Below are 17,678 nucleotides of genomic sequence, written 5' to 3'. Positions count from 1 at the left end.
GTATAGATCCACTAGTTATATGTGAGTGGTCAGCTTCACGCCCCGGCTTTAACCCCCGGAAAGAGCCCCCGGTACCCATTGTATAGGAGGTTGGATGGACCCCAAAGTACGTCTGGACGACATACAGAAATGAAAATTCTTGATCCTACCGGGACTTGAACTCCGAACTCTCGGTCGCCCAGCCCGCAGCCAGTCACTAAACAGACTGCGCTATCCCTGCTCCTAGGGTTGCAGAAAAATAAACAATGAGGAGCTTCGTAATTTGTACCCTTTACCTAACATGTTGGGTTCACTAGTTGAAAAATTATGAGAGAGAACTTGTGTGCTGTATAAAAACTTGAGAGAAAGTGACCACTTGGGAGACCTAAGCTTAGATATTAGGATAATAAGGTATCAGAAAGGATATTCGAGATTAGAGAGTGAAGTAAAATCAAGTTAACGTAATATGGCCCAATGAAAAGATTCTATGGATCTCCGGTTTCCATACCAGCTGAATATCACCGTTGAGATGTTGGGGAAATAACATTTGATAGTCTTTTATAGTGACCAGCGCAGAGCGGGTTGCTCTAAGTAGGTCGCAAGGAGCATCTTCTCTCAACAAGCTTCCACCCCTTCCTTACCCTTCACCCCTTCCGACCGCGGCTTCTGCTGCAGTGTACTGTTGAATATTTTAGTTTTCACATGATGGCTGTTGGTGCGACCTTCCTTCTCGACTTCTTTTAAACTTAAGATGCGCGCGCGCTTGTAGCTCCCTGTTCTCCTTAACAGCGACACGTATTCCCAACGCAATAATTTTAAGTTCCCTAACTGCGCTCATTTTTTTTCTAAACTAAGAACTAGAGAGGCAAACTATAGCAAATCCCGTAATGTTTTAGCATCCAAGACGTTATAGGTCATGCTGTTAAGGTTTGCTGTGCAATGATACTGCAGTATTAACATTTGCTTCTTCATGTGAATAGAAGACTAACTCTGTGACGCTTCTTCCATTTTGTTTTGGTTCCGTGAGGGAACTTTGTTCAAGCTGAATATTTTGATTTTTCTTCCTGTCCATTTGTTAATCACCCACGAATTCAATTATATTTAGACTGTCAATATTGTAGACAGCCGACCACAGTGATTATGCGGTCTAGGACCCTGGGATCGCGGGTTCGAATCAAGCTCGAAATGTGATGTGTATTTGCGTGTTACTCCATGTAAATTATAAACAGATCACTCTCCGGGGAACAAAGAACAACTTAGTAAGGGATCAAACAACAAATTTTCGTTTCTGACTCTTATATGAATCATCTGGAATTCAAAACAAAATAGGCGCTACTTTTGTCTTGCTTTTATCATCCTTAACACCGTCCTTTCAAACTGCCCGTATCAGAAGGACGAAACAGGCAAAATCTCAAAACCCACCCCGAAATCAAAAGGGCTCTCACTTCTCCCCATCGTTGGTCTTCAGTTTCCACTCTCTTCTTTGTTTTATTATTATTATTATTATTGTTGTTGTCTTTTCTCATCACATAATGGAATAACCATTCGAAATGTGCTTATTTTATTTTTCTCGCCTGTTAATGCTAACTTAATTTTTTTTAATTATCATTAATTTATTGCCTTTATATGGACTCTCTTAATTTGTATATTTTTAGTTGTTTTGTATATTTCTATGTACTATTTCTATGCCGGAAGCAGCGTCATCAGCAGCGACTTGAAGCACAGAGCAAATGATGCTCGAGATGGTTCAAGTTCGTATAGCAACAGGCGTGACCAGAGTGGTTTGAACGGCTGTTGTACTGCGATGTGGAAAGCAAATGGAAAAACTACCACATTATCACTTTTCCTGGATAGTCTCTTTCCAAAAACAGAAGATCGCATTAAGTGGAGGAACTGTTTTGGAAGAGACTGTGGACCTGTCGTCTGACAGATTACTGATGAATGAATGAATGCCAACTTTGTAATTGGCCTCTGAGCTGTTAAGTTTGCACGCAAATGAACACGAATTGAATTGAATTGAATTATGGGGACGCTTCAGTCCATTACGAACCTTTGCCTCTTGTCGATTGCTCGTCATTGGTTCCGATCCTATACGTTCGTCTCCATTTAGGTGTTTATATCCGGATACACAGGTTAAAACCGTCTCAACAATTAAGGCTTTTTACGCGGTGAGGTGAGAAACTCTATGCCCAACCCCTTGTATGGGAGTCCCTAGCGGTAGCCACTCGACCGTCAGCATAGCTCTCAGGATCATATGACCATGCAAGCCCCACCACTAAGTTAAAGCAGGGACACCCGAGGAAGGTCCACTCTCTTACCTTTTCCAGCTCTGTCTTAGGCCACCCGCAGTCCACCCAATCAGCAATGCGCTGGGCAGTCTGCCTGATAATGGTACACTTCTGCGCCAAGCAGCAAGATTTGGGAAATTATTCTACTTTTCTTCCAAATTTACCTTTTAAATGAATTGTATCTACACGACCCTTAAAATTGCTGTAATTCGGCAAGCGAATTGTTGCAAATAAATTGAGCTGCTGTTAAAATCAAGAACTTCTCTTTTGGTTAGTGTAGCCTTGGTTTTTATTAGGTTAATGGACACTGCCTTTTAACTCGAAAACACAGAGAGGGATAGGATTGTCATGTCGGTTTACTGAAAATTCCATTTAACTATCAACGCCAACCCGCCATTGCAATTTCAGTCCTCTAATATATCGCGTCACTTCGCCAAAATGATTAACAATTTAAGTAACTGGTTAAGCACCTGAGTAATTATAGTATTAACTAATTCGCTCTACTTTCAAAAGATATTTTTTTTAAATGTTTGCCATTCTTTAAGAAACACGAAATGTCATTACTGTGTTCACGAAAGTTCACCACTAATTCCTATCCTGAACTGGTTGAATTTAATTCACACTTTCAGACCTTCACTCACTAACTCATGGACCTGAGCCCTTCCTGAGAAGCCGACAATTGTGCAGTAACTCAGGAATTTCACAGAATTTTATGGAACCCGAAGGCTCATTACCGTGTTCACAAAAGCCACCCACTGGTCCCTATCCTGAGCCAGATCAATCCAGTCCATACCGTTCAATCCTATCTCTCTAAGATCCAATTTAATATTGTTCACCCGCCTACGCCTTGGTCTTCCCAGTGGTTTCTTTCCTTCTGGCTTTCCTACAGATATCCTATATGCATTCCTCTTCTCCCCCATTCTTGCTACATCCTCTGCCCACCTCATCCTCCTTGACTTGATAATTCTAACTATACTTGTAGTAGAGTACAAGTTATGAAGCTCCTCATTATGCAGTTTTCTCCAACCTCCTATCACTTCATCTCTCTTTCTCTCCAAATATTCTCCTTAACACCCTGTTCTCAAACACCCTCAGTCTGTGTTCCTTCCTTGATGTCAGAGACCAAGTTTCACACCAATGCAAAACCACAGACAAAATTATAGTTTTGTACATTCTAATGTTTATGTTTTTGGACAGCAGACGAGAAGACAAAAGGTTCTGGACTGAATGGTAACAAGCATTACCCGAGTTGAGTCTCCTCTTAATTGTCTCCTGAATCAGGTTTTGGTTTGTAATCGTCGTTCCCAAATACCTGAACTGTGACACATTTTCAAAACATCTGTTACCTGTTATCTGTCCTGATTTTGCCCTGGATTTTGTGACGAGATCCTTCGTGTATAAAATCAATTTTATTATAAGCATGCGGGCATATCTCACAAGGAATCTCCTCCCATAGAAATTTCCTACTAACTAACGTTTTTCATTATCTCAATAACTGTAACACAGCGCTTCCTTACCTCGGCAGTGGGAACTCGTACAGCGGTGTACGAGTATGTAGCAGCTAACAGCGGTGTGTCTCATTGTTTCAGTTATGACCGTGACCAGCCATTCACCTTCCAGCTGGGTGTCGGTCAGGTGATCAAGGGCTGGGACCAGGGGCTCACGGATATGTGCGTTGGTGAGAAGAGGAAACTTACTATCCCACCTCATCTGGCTTACGGTGACCGAGGTGCTGGCAACGTCATTCCACCAGGTACAAGACACCAACCGAGTCAGCATTCAGCGTTTCCATGCCATTAACCACATCGGCCTGTCTTTCGTGTCTTGCGTTACCAATGAAGAGAAACTTTGTCGTTGTCTTGACATTTCGAATTAACCATTTGTTTGACCGCCGTACATTTCACAATTGCCTTTCCGCGCTTATCTTTATTTAAGATACCTTGTCGTGGGTATCACAAAGAAGTGACATGCAATTTTATTACAAGTTCTGACAAATAATTATAGAGTAATTAAACGTAATCGTTTTTTTTTTCAGTTCATTTGGTCCAGCGGCCCTCGAATTCCCCATTCCATCAGAATAACAATTAAATTTTAATTTAATTTTAATAATAAACAACATTTGTTGTCCCTCCATTAATAAAGTTCTCTTGTTGGTATGCTCATACTTATCGCTATAGTGAACGTGCATTCTTGCGCAGGTTTCGCTGTTTTTCACGCCTATGTCTAGAAGAATCGGATATCTTTGGCCCGTTCTCTAAATATTCCCGAACGCTTTTTGCCTCGATGTGCCTTCAGAAGGAGGTGGAAAGTCTGGTTGGGAAGGGCCGTTTTCACTATAGCTAGCAAAGGAATTATGTGGGACTTCTATACCGTACGTAACTTCTCTGTAGTTTGTTTTTTCGTGTTCCACACCAGCCTGAGCAGATCACTTCGTCATATGCACTGGGAGACGAGCGTTGTTTCCTCCTTCATGACGTGACAACGCCATAATCTACTCGTACGTCTGCGTCCAGTGAGAGTTCGCTGTTATCATGAAAGCACTATAAGGTGCAGAGCTGCCTCCACTCTTACATTTTTTTGTATAGTAGTTCAGTTATCGAGACCGCCTCTATGGTCCAGTGGTCAGAGTTCCTGGCTACAGATCCAGAGGTTCCGGGTGTGATTCCCGGTGCTACCAGATTTTCTGAGAAGTAGTGGGTCTGGAACGGGGTACACTCAGCCTCGTGAGGATAATTGAGGAGCTATTTCAACGAAATAGCGGCTCCGGTCTAGAGAACCGAAATTAATGGCCGTGGGGATTCGTTGCGCTGACCACGCGACACCCTCTATCAGCTAAAGTTGGCACTAACTTCGACAACAAGCGGCGGTCGCTCGGTCGGTATAGTTCGCTTGCGGACTAGTTCAGTTATCCGCTTCACGTCAGAGAGCAGCATGACCGGTAGGCAACGTGTGAACTGTCCGAGAGAAATAGTGTAGCGGGTTTAATGCAGTGGTTCACAACTTTGGTGAGATCGTGACCCGGTAAATTGTTTTTTGTAAGACGAGAATCTCGTATAATTGAGCCTGGACCCGGTGCCGGGCCGTGGCCCGGCGGTTGAGAAACACTGGTTTAGAGAACACGAGGAGTTGTTTCTTTGTCGCGGCAGAAATTTCTGGACCTTGCAATGTCAATGGAACGCCCACGTTAAATGTCGCACAGTTTTATCCCTACTCAAGAGAAAATTAACTCTAGCGATTGAGGAAATGTTAGTGTATTTTTTAAATATCTTTTTCAGTGCTGCCAACGTCATTTTTTGAGTAAACTAGAGTGTCCTTTACTTTTTGACATTCTCCATATTCCCAAGTTAATGTAGACCTACAGACTGTGTTATTCACTACTCACCCATAGGCGAAACTGTTAAGAGATAACTTCCTGATACTCGTCTTCTCAGAACACCAAGTTATTCGATCCGAGGTCTGGTCATGTGGGATTTGTGGTGGGGAAAGTGGCAGTGCAGCTCGTTTTGTCCAAGTACTTCGTTTCCCCTGCCAATTCTCATTCCACCAATTGCTCGACGTTTATTAATTCTATTATGGTCGCTATACAGCCTCGATAGAGACAGCGTCGTTACACAAAGAACTAAAATTTGCCTTAAATTCAGACCAGGAGGACCAGTGCTTGTGAGCGAAGTATTTCGCGCCTAGTACGGAAACTGTTAATGTCAACATAACCTCTAAACAAAATATTTGTATTACTGGGTTTTTGCACTTTTTCCAACGTCAGGTATTATAAAGAGAGGAATGTCACTGAAATTGGATCTGTTTCCGTCCTCAGGTGAAAGGGTGGAGACATTTACTCTGTTGGGTCCGTTCGAAAGAGTTAACCTCAATCACTGGACTGGTTAGAAAGAGCTAACCTCAATCACTGAAATGGTTGGTTCTTTCCAAGGAACCCATCAAAGTAGATGCCTCCCACACCCTCGCCCAAGGACGGAAACAGATCCAGTTTCCGAAGAGTTGTGTTCTTTAGGATACCAGACGATGGGCAGAGTCCAAAAATCCAGTAATCCCGAGTGTTGTACACCATCTTAAAAACCCTTTAACACGTTGGGGCATTAAAAAACAAACTCCGTAATTTTAAGAAGAAAGTTGTTTTCTGGGATCTGGGGCCGTGTATTCTTTGTTTTAGCCGACGTTCCTCCGAAACGTCGGCTAAAACAAAGAATAATCGTACACGGCACCAGATCCCAGAAAACGACTTTCTTCATAGTCATCGCCGTCAAAACCTCAAAACTTACATCCGTGGTTTTAGTCCGCAAGCGAACCATACCGACCGAGCGACCGCCGCTTGTCGACGAAGTTAGTGCCAACTTTAGCTGATAGAAGGTGTCGCGAGATGAATACAAAAGTAGAAGAAAGTGTGACGACTGCCGTGAATCGTGATATGCTTCGAGCATTCACCGAGTCTAACGCTAACACGTACCGTATATCATGTCTGTAAATTATAGAGCCTGCAACATTTCACTGGGCTGTAACAACCTGCATCGAAGGAATAGTAATTGCTGTGTTCTGTTTAAGGCAGCGTCTACATGAGCGCACAAAATGCGTCCGTTGTAACGAACGTACTTTGCTGAGGACACCACACAGTTGCAGAATGCAGTGCGTAGTATTTTGTCTGCAATGGAGCCAGAAAAAAAGCATAGCATCCGCCTCTCTTGTTTTTTTTTCTACAACGGACGCATTTTGTGCGTTCGTGTAGACGCTGCCTTAACCTATTCTCATGTAGGCTCTATCATAAAGTGAGAGCAACTAAAATCTTGCCTGGTGACTTTCTTCTTAAGTTTACATTTGTGGTACCAGAGGTAGGCCATGTTTCTTAAGCGATAGACCGGAGATTTGCCCTTTTCAGTGCCGTCAACATAACACGAAATCAAAAATTGGCATCACTATCATACCTCTACCTATTTAACATCTTATTTGAGAATTATTCAGAATTGAAATATCTGGGGGCGGCAGGAATGAGCTTCACAAAGAAATTAGGAGATGATTTTTTTTTCTTCCTCTTGCTGCTCACTTCGGAACTTGCTCCCCACTTTGTAACTTGCTCCTCACTTTGGAACTTGCTCCCACTTTGGAACTTGCCTCCCACTTTGTAACTTGCTCCTCACTTTGTAACTTGCTCCCACTTTGGAACCTGCTCCCACTTTGTAACTTGCTTCTCACTTTGGAACTTGCTCCCACTTTGTAACTTGCTCCTCACTTTGGAATTTGCTCCCACTTTGGAACTTGCCTCCCACTTTGTAACTTGCTCCTCACTTTGTAACTTGCTCCCACTTTGGAACCTGCTCCCACTTTGTAACTTGCTTCTCACTTTGGAACTTGCTCCTCACTTTGTAACTTGCTCCTCACTTTGGAACTTGCTCCCACTGTGGAGCATAGGGCTGATTTCTCAGTTTCATGATCATTTTACAGACGGCAGGACACCTTGGACGGGTGATTAGCTCATCGCAAGGCCTCTACCTAAACACAGGACAACACAAACACAGAATAAGTGCATACACACACGAAGCATCCATGCCTTGTGTGGGATTCGAACCCACGATCCAGGCTTCCGAGCGAGTGACGACAGTGCATGCCTTAAAGCGCTCGGCTACCGTGACCGGCAGGAGAGGAATTCAAGTCTGGAAATATAGTTTAATAAATGTTACTTCTCCAAACCAAGGGGATTGTGCAATGTACAATACAATATTTTCGATACTTGTTTTGTGTAAGTTTGAACCTTGATCTCTTAGTATAAAAGATTATTAATGTTGTCCAGTGTGATTGATAAATGTTGTGCTTTTTAATCTTTCACCCTTTACATGTTTCGGTATTATTTATCAATCACACTGGACGGCGTTAGTAATCTTTTGTACTATTGCTAGTGTGACGGACCAGGATGAAGCAAGTCAAACTTGATCTCTTATTTATTTTACGCGCGCTTGAAAATAAATTGCGTAGGAACGTATGTGAACGTAAGAAGCGTAGAATAAGTGGATAATTTAGAATATTACATAAAGAGTTCAATCCATTGATGGCAGAAGATAAAAAAATCCAAATTGTATTAATACGCGTTATACAGAAATGTAAATAACGGATAACAATAGCTTGGGGTTAACGTCATCGCCGTTATTGTCTAAAAAATAGCAACCAGTAATCGCATCTCATATATCATTCATAATCATCGTCTCCCAGCAAAAGTGTGGGTAATAGAACTGCAGAAACAAGCAGAGGAGGTGAACTGCGTTTCTAAGTTCACCACTTTCACTCAGAATACGTCATCATTTATTGTCAGTTGTAACATTTATTGCAAACGTGCCGTGTTTGGGAAAAGCCCTCAACCATCATGCAGTGAGGATACAGTCCGTGTAACACTCAAACACGTTCCAGCACCAGCCGACAGTTCTAATGAAAACGTCAGTGATTTTTAGCATTTCAGCAACTGTTTTAATGAACATCATACTTAAAAGAGCTAAGGTAAATGAGCATAAACCGAAATTTCCGGTTACGTGTGATTATGGCTGTGGCCTGCGGTTAATGAACTCCTCGAGGATTCAGTGGAAGAAGGTTGCATATCCGTTCCCTTTTCCGATACACATTCCAACCGCTGTAACAACTGCGGCCATTTTGATGCGTGTGCTACGCGATGACATGGCTCCTTGTCCTAGTGGAAAACACCCTGATCTTGTATTCGGGAGGTGCTGGGCCGAATGTCGGTCATACCTGACTGAGGCTTTCCGTGGTTTCACTCAGTCCCTCCGGACAAATGCCGAGACAGTATCTAGTTTGAAGAACGTCGTCTTCTGGGATGTGGAGGCGTTTAGATATTGTATAAAACGATGTTTCGGAGGAACGTATCGCATTACGAATCCTCCAAGCGAGGGGATGAGCCTCAACAGATCGCAGCGTGGCAACTGCTCTACCAAGTACAACACCCCGCCCGGTACCTAAGTCGTCTACAGACGATTCCGAGTCCTGACATCGAGCAAATGTACCCTTGGTCGACCGTTAGGAGCGGGACGACGATTAGACAGATCCGAGGTCCTGCCGCCGTCCCGTTGTGCCCCGCTCTGCAAACATGGGCCCTCGTCGGCCCGCCCTAACCCCGCGAGGGAACGGATGGCTCTAGGAAGACATATCACTTTGTTTGGAGCCTCTCGACTCACGGGACTCCCGCGGGTCATTGTTGCCTCAACCAGACGGGATACGGCCTTAGAGGCGTTCAGGCATAATCCCACGGATGGTAGCTTCGCACCACCGGCCCCTCGGCCGAGTGCCTGAACCAAATGTCTGAACCTGCGGTTTCTCTGGTACTGAGCAGGATTACCGTCGCAACGACCCAGTCATCAGTAGGGTAAAACTAACCTGTCTCACGACGGTACATGTACCTGGTCACGAACCAGCGTGAGCAGGTGGCTGCAGATTAGTCCACGGTCGCTTCCTTCAAAATCCTTTCCAATTCATCATTCAAATTCATGAATCATCCTATCATTCAGTCATTCAGTGCTATATCATTTCAACCCGCGGGCCTCCTGCGGTCCTTTCGAATTCCCGCAAGTAAATTCCGCCAACAAAAAAAAAAAGAAGTACATTGTTTAAAATAATATTATCAAAATATTGTCACGTTTTTATGGTTGTGTGACTGTAGACAGGGTTTTTGGATTATTGGGTTTATTGACCACTTACAAGTCATACTACAAACATCTGTAACACTGTCGCTGTTTCCACACTTTATACAGTTCACAGTTAGACACATTAGTATCCTCTCTCTGCTACTGTCTCCACTATCTTTTTCCTGGCAACGGATTTTAACACGGGAAGTATAACAGTCTCACCGAATTACACACTCCAAATATCACTGTACTATAGGGCACGTAGAGTCTTCTCTTCACAGCCCGACTGCCATCTCCTCAGCCTTCCTTACAGACCTCAGCTGTCGACTAACTGCTAACTTGGAACTTCGGAACTCGACTGACGATTTTCAAAAGTCAACGTTATGTTACGACCGACGGTCAGTCGGCAAGTCTGTCTTGGAATAAAGCACCAATCTGGGGCTTAAGACCATATCCATATTAATAAAATCTAAAAGTTTGTGACGATGGTAAATTGTTACAATTAATATGTTGTTGGACATTATCCATCATCTTGTCTGTTCTTAAAAAGCCGTCCTGTTTCTTTTAAAAACACAACGTTTCGGGGACTGGATTATGTCCCCATCCTCAGGTAAAACCTATTCAGTTGGGTCCAGTAGACAGAGCTAGCCCCTACCTCTGGACAACTATGCCGGTTTCAGAAGGGGTTCATAATCCAAGCACAACACAAACCATCTGTGAGAGCTAAGAAATAATGAAACTATCACATATGAGGCTTTGCACCAGAGAAGTATCTTGAATGAAATCGTACCTGGAGAGAAGCAATACTCCTTGTGGTACCAACACATGAAACAAATGGTTACCCACTCCAACTACACTTGACGGCGCTGTAGTCTCTTGACTTCTGCTGTGATGACAGGGTCCAGATTGGTGAGATTTCCACACTGGGTTGACTGATTGGATGGTCCAGCAGAGACATGTGGGCTGATTGCTTGTTATTTCCTGTATGTGGTGTTGGGTTCGATCTGCAAGACCTTCGCTTCATTCCAACGAATTTTGTGGTCTTCCTCGTATGCATGTTGGGTTAATTTAGATTTTTCCAGCAAACCCTGTGTCATATTATATTTGTGCTCCTTAATGCGTACTTCTAGGGGTCTGTTAGTTTCACCGATGTAACATCTGTCGCAGTCGCAAGGGATGCTATACACACACTGCTTCGTTTTCTGGGCATCTCTAACGGGTCCACTTTTCATTAATGTCCCCCGAGCGTATGTTTCGTTTTGAAGATTGTTCTGAGCTCCTGGGGCTGATGACCAGATATTTATTACTGTTTGACAGGTACGGTATTGTTTTTGTGTGGCGACCTCTCTGACAAGAGGACGGGTCTCTCTTTTGTATATGCTGCTGGCTCTTGCCAGCGCAGTCTTTCTCAGGTCCGAGTCCCTTGGGACTTGTGAAAATATTTTACTGTCTCAGATTTGAGACTTCCATTTTCGTTGCCTTCTACGACTCGCATACAGTTCTGTCGTTCACCACTCTTCTTTATAACCACTTTGCGCGGACTGAATATAAAACGCCGTTCCCAACAATTCCTCTCTTGTTGCTTGCGTATCAGTTGCCGCAGAAACGTGTTTAGCGAGCCATTGCCTAGCAGGAGCGTCTCCTCTGGCTCCACTATTCAGGCCTTCAGGCGTTATGTCACAATAGTTTTAAAGGTGTCTTGACCAACGTTCTAACCGACTACCTCCTGAATGTGTGTGCTGTAGAATGTATCTACACATACGTACCTGTACATACATACATACATAGTTCCTGTGAACCACGGACACATAAAGCACATAACAGCAATCAATGATAAAAACGTGCCGAATGGGTTGTTAGGAGTATGACCAGAACATCGATTTGCTCTGCTGAATACAATGTAAAATGAATTAAACCCTTGTTCCTATGGCATAATGATGTTGCAGGTGCCACCCTCACATTCGAAGTGGATCTGATCAACATTGGTGACACCCCACCACCAGTGAACGTGTTCAAGGAGATCGATGCTGACAAGGACCTCATGCTATCCCGCGAAGAGGTGAGAGGTTGTGGAAAATGAGTTTTACTCAAACAACTTGAAGGGAAGTTTAAATTAAGAGAAGATTTGGAAGATCTACATGTACTTGGGAGGGTAATATTAAAACGAATCTTAGAAAAAGAGGAAGGAAAGATGCAGCTGGTTCAGGATATGGTAGAGCAGGTATTTCTGAACATGATGTTGAACTTCTGGAAAACACAAGAGCAGGAAAATTTTTAGAAATAATTGTAAACTTCTCAAGCAGGATCCTTTAGGCGTACCATGAAGTTAGTTAGGTAGACAGAAGGCCGCGCCATAGCTCAAGCGGTTAGTCGCTGGCTTCCCGTCGCAGCGGCCCGGGTTCAATCCCGGGTCTGGTCAAGTGGGATTTGTGGTGGACAAAGTGGCGCTGGGGCAGGTTTTCTCCGAGTACTTCGGTTTCCCCTGCCAATCTTCATTCCACCAATTGCTCCACAATCACCCTCACCTATCATCTGGGGCTGGTACAATAGGCCAGAAGTGGCCGCAGTACAAGGGACTTAGTCCCACCCCACTAGCAATAAAAAATAATAAAAAAATAGGTAGACAGAAGATTTAAGGAATATAGAACATATAAGTTACTGCTGTAAGTGATATTATTATCCGTTTATTTGAAAATAACTGATACTAAAACAAAAGTAAACGGCTTTGCATGTACCTGGCGTGTGAGGACTGACAGTTGTTGATTCTGTAGTAGTAGAACAAGTTGGTAATTTAGATATGTGTTTGGATTGCAATAAAGATGAAGACATGCAGTAAAATGTTATACAGAGTGAAGTTAAATTCTCTCACAAGCTCTCAATAGTGTGAGTTCATGTAAACACGTCAGAATTATTGTATTACAACAGCAACCTGTGATGTTTATTTTTTATAAACTGGGGGGAGTAGACAAGATCGTATTGTCCTTAGGGTTCAATGGGGCATGCGGTAGCGTAGTTGGTTGAGGTATTATGCTACAAGTCGGAAGGTCGCGGGTTCGAGTCCCGATGAGGCGGATTTTTAAAAAGTTGACCTAGCCCTTCCAGCAGCACTGTGGCCACGGGGTCGACTCAGCCTCTAACAGAAATGAGTACCAGTAATCTTCCTGTGGGCGTAAGGCTGACAACTTTACCGCCATCTGTGAGCCGATTGTCTAGAAAATGTCGGAGCATCGAGGTCTCACAACCCTATGGGCTTACAGTATTTATTTGCACTGAACATGATGAGTGCCACTTGAGCAGTCAGGTGATGATACATGGCTGAGTAACTTTGATAGGTTTATCAAACAGGAGGATGTAAAACCTGCGCCTGCGCTATTCAGTCCCATTACTGATAGCGTGGTTAAATAACCAACTTTTTGTAAACTGATAATGGCTGATGATTGAACTGCATGCTCATCTGAAAACAAATTACTTTGTTAATGGAAAGTTTACCTGAAGTATACCAATACTAACGTTTGGGAACATCTTCCTTCTGTAACAGAAACTGTATATTGATTATTTACCTATATTTCGAGACAAGAGTGTACTCTGCTAGTAATTTGATTTGCCAACAATAGTCTGTCATTAGCTGTTGTCATTTTTGTGACTGCTTGTTTAGATGAGCTGCTTGAAATCTATGTGTATTTGTTCAATGTTGCATATTGTGTTGTTTATATTTCAAATTGAGCGGCAAGGTCCCTGGCATTTAAATGAGCAACTAAATATATTTCAGGAATACAAAATAAAAACACTGAATATCAGTTCCATTTCACTGGACATACACATATACTGTTGCGAAGCTCCTCTCACTTCACAGAGTGAGATATTATTTGTGCTTGTATTCTGTTAAATATTTACCATGTAGAAATGTATTTAAAATGAAAGTTCTAATCATGAACGAAATCTATCTTTTATATTATGAATAACTGTTTGTATGCTGAGGTATTTCTGAGAAAATCAATGAAGTTTAAGCTTCACGTAAAATAGGCTTTGTTTTTAGCAAATAAGAACCAAAATTAAATTTTCTCAACAGCTCTTAATGTAGTGATCAGTAGTTTCAGAGATGAAATCTGATGATAGACAATATAATTTCACCATTATGCATTCAATCTGTGGACTTTATACAGAGATCATATAAAAATCGTAATGAGCTTGTAAACTTTCAGTGTATGGTACCTCATGATTCAAGTACTGTGTTTCAGGTGAGCGAGTACTTGAAGAAGCAGATGGTTGCTGCAGACCAGGAAGGTGTTGCTGAAAGCGAAGAAGTCAAGAGGATGTTGGAGGACCATGACAAGTTAGTGGAGGAGATCTTCCAGCATGAGGACAAAGACAAGAATGGCTTCATCTCACACGATGAGTTTTCAGGTCCCAAACACGATGAACTCTGAAACACTCCGCGGGTCAAATAGTGGAATTCCCAATGGATACTGCACAAGATTCAGGGTGTTCAATGGTGCACATTGAAATAAACTACAACGAAATTAATTTCTGGGGAACAAAAATACAACATGAAACACAAATGTCTGAATTGGTAAAATGGAAGGGACAGTAGTTCATGTGCACTGTGATGCCAGTTCATGAAGATGACTCACCAGATGTGGTTGTTATGCACTCTCTTAGTGCAATAATCCTTTTATATACAGACTACACATGACAAAAACACTGAAAAACATGGCAGGAGAATGAAATACGGAGATCACCTTCATGTTTTATTCACATTTTGAATATGGTGCTGGCATTTAACTATTTCAGCATTTACTTCGATGTTATCTTCTATTCAGATAGGAATGATTCTGATCATGAAAGATTGATTTTATTTTTTAAGATTTTATTGACCTTAAGTTTGAAGTGGTAGGCTGTTAATAGTATGCAGCTTTTTGAACATTCCCTTTATTGATATTAAACTGATTTATCCTTATCTAAAGACTGTTTTACACTGCAAATGAACTCGGAAGCAATTTTTAAATTACTAAAAAGTGTAATGAATTTTTAAAAGCTATTTGTGTGTTGTTAAAGTTGGAAGCGGTTAAATAAAATAATTGTATTTTACACCTGGATTCCTTACATTCTCTGAACTAATCTGTGACCCATTATTCCAGTGATCTCCTTCCAGTTGTCACAACCACTGAATATGATGGAAATGCAAGCTTCCTTGTATTGCTGTGGGACATGTAATTTATCATGGAGATTGTTAAAGTCATCATATAGAAATGAGAAATTTCAGAAAAAGGTAAAGTTATTTTTTATATACTGCGGCTTTCCTTGTCTGTATCAGAATATCCCAGTATCAGTCTCAAAATATGTTGTAACAATAATTTGAAAAGAAATAACACTCAAATATTGTATTCATTGTTTGTTAATCATATATTTGTACAGATATTATATTTTGGAACATTATCCAGAGTCTTAGCTTTATCTAAAAATCGTCCTCTTTTTAGATATAGACAGAATGATGGACAATGCCCAAAAGCATAATATTTGACTAATGTAACATCATCGCAAACTTTTAGATATTTATCATATATTTTGTTTCTTAGAACAAATGTAGAACAGTTATTTTCATAAAACATTATAACCATTGCTCACAAGTTACTGCAAAGAAAGAATGATAATATTGAATGCAATGCAATGTAATGTAATGTAATGATAGAAATGAACAAAAAAAATGGATTCACAAAAATAACAATCCTAAAAATAGAATTGAAATTTTTCCCCGGGAGATATATTTCATCACAATATTTAAGTATAAATATCAATAGAAATTAAAGTATAATTAAATTAAACGTTTTCACTAAAATATTTAATCCTACAGATCAGAATAAACTAAAGTTTACTTGTGTAATTAAAAGAATATAAAAATTGAATCCTCTTCCCAATATTATAAAGACATACGTCATTGCTGTACCAGTCTTGGTTATCATAGGCCCTATACACTGGCACCAGGACACAGCAGATTTCATAATATCTTTGGGTGTTCTCTTTTTGGTTCACAGTAGGAAACAGGAAACTGACAGAATATCTAGAAGGCAGTAATATTCTGTAAGTTAAATATACTAGATAATATTTGTAAGCATTATCTTGAACAGTCACACACTGTCATCATCCTATTTTTGCTCTTTCTCTCTGCTATTAGATTATGAACTCAGAGAACATCACAGAAAGTTCACCAGTAAAAGTGACCTCTTTTCATACTAAGTCAAAAATATTAAATGAAAAATACAGTAAATGTTTCTTTTATAGAGTTTCTGTTTCATCCAGCAGGTATGGTGTATAAGATATATATGTATTACATGGAGCAAAAGAGAGATATCAGCAGATTACAAGCAATTGAGACGAATTTAGGATTTGAGGTTTCGCAGTGGTTCTTATGAGGATTTCTCTCTCCTGAGATATAACGCCATGTAGGTCATTGAAGGTCAACCAGTGTTTTAGAAGGTCATATCACTTCATGTTCAGATTTGAAGAGCAAGCCAAGCAATAATCCAACATGAAGCAGGAAACAGGTGATAAAGATGGAGGTTGTATGTTAATCCAAAATGTCAGTGGACTTCCAACAGGCTACATGGCGCTGTATTTCAGAAGATATAACCCTTTATAGCTAAAAGTTTCCATTGTTTGTTAGAAAACAGGCCAAGAAGGAATAAAACCAGAAACCAAGCCATTAGGAAAATATGAAAGCACAAATGCTACAAGAAGAATTTGTGTTAATGTGCGTTATGCATTGCTGACAGTAGGGTTCCTTGGAGAAGAACCAGAAATTAAGTTGTCAGATAGATAACACTGATGAAATCAAGCGTGGGATGACGCAGAAAAGAGAGTAGGGATGAAGTCATTGCAGATGCAAGAGTGTGTTTGAGGTTCTATAAAGAAGAATGTTGAAGGCTTAGTCATTGGATGACCCTCATTGACGGAAAAATCAGTGGATATCAGAAATGGTGGTGGTGTGAGAACCCCACAAATATTATTGTACTACAGTGGTTGCCACTGTTAATTGTCTGTGGTCACTGTGAGGGAGGCAGAGATATATTTTGCGATATTGCCATATTGCTTCCCACTTCTAGTCAGCATTATGTTTATACGTAATTGAGAGAGTATCAGTTGAATACATACAACATGTTAATCAGTAGTATTACTTCAAAATGAAAAGTGAGTGAACTTGCCTGTACACTTAATTTGAAGTCTTGTCATCATCACTGCATTCATAGCAGGAGCAACCAGATGATGATTCTGCTATATTGTTGATACATATCATCTCCCAAAAGCTATTAAACAATCCTGCAGACTTTTTGCATGCTTGACACAATCTTCCCACACTGAAATGGTTATGTGGTCTGTCCTCTTTAGATCTGGTATGGTATATGGATTTTATGTCAGGTAGGAACCCAACATGGCAGTCTGCTTCCTTTCCTCATTTTCCTTTCCCAGCTCTTGTCACTGAACTGCCAGCATGATTTCTTTGAGTGGTTTTGATTAATCCATTTCTCAATTAAATAATAAATTTGTGTTACACTGTTTTCAAATTTTATGTATTGCTCTGAAGATCATAGTCATAATAGGTACAATGCAACTACAAATTCTCTGCCTTTATTTCACTTTACATATTTAAACCAAGTGGTGTTTAAAATTTGATACATAGCTCAACTGCAGCCTTCATACAGCTTCTATGATTTCACGAACCAGCTATCATATACTTCCATCACAGAATATCTTTATGAAACTGATGAAGGCCGGTTTTTTTTTT

The 17,678-nt window shown here is 41.1% G+C and overlaps 1 protein-coding gene across 1 annotated transcript in view; it reads left to right on the top strand.

The window, feature by feature from the left end:
- The window catches only part of LOC111875149 (FK506-binding protein 2), a 74,103-nt gene extending 59,117 nt beyond the window's left edge, over positions 1-14,986 (top strand). Inside the window, exons 2-4 of the mRNA XM_023871212.1 lie at positions 3,857-4,020; positions 11,845-11,957; positions 14,137-14,986. Coding sequence (XP_023726980.1) covers positions 3,857-4,020; positions 11,845-11,957; positions 14,137-14,325 — 466 coding nt within the window. The 3' untranslated portion in view covers positions 14,326-14,986. The remainder of the gene's footprint in view (positions 1-3,856; positions 4,021-11,844; positions 11,958-14,136) is intronic.
- The last annotated feature ends 2,692 nt before the right edge of the window (positions 14,987-17,678 follow it).

Source organism: Cryptotermes secundus, unplaced genomic scaffold (assembly GCF_002891405.2).
Source record: "Cryptotermes secundus unplaced genomic scaffold, Csec_1.0 scaffold430, whole genome shotgun sequence".
Classification (NCBI taxonomy): Eukaryota; Metazoa; Arthropoda; class Insecta; order Blattodea; family Kalotermitidae; genus Cryptotermes; species Cryptotermes secundus.
The sequence above is the reverse complement of the archived record's forward strand: the minus strand, read 5'-3'. Positions and strand labels throughout refer to the sequence as shown.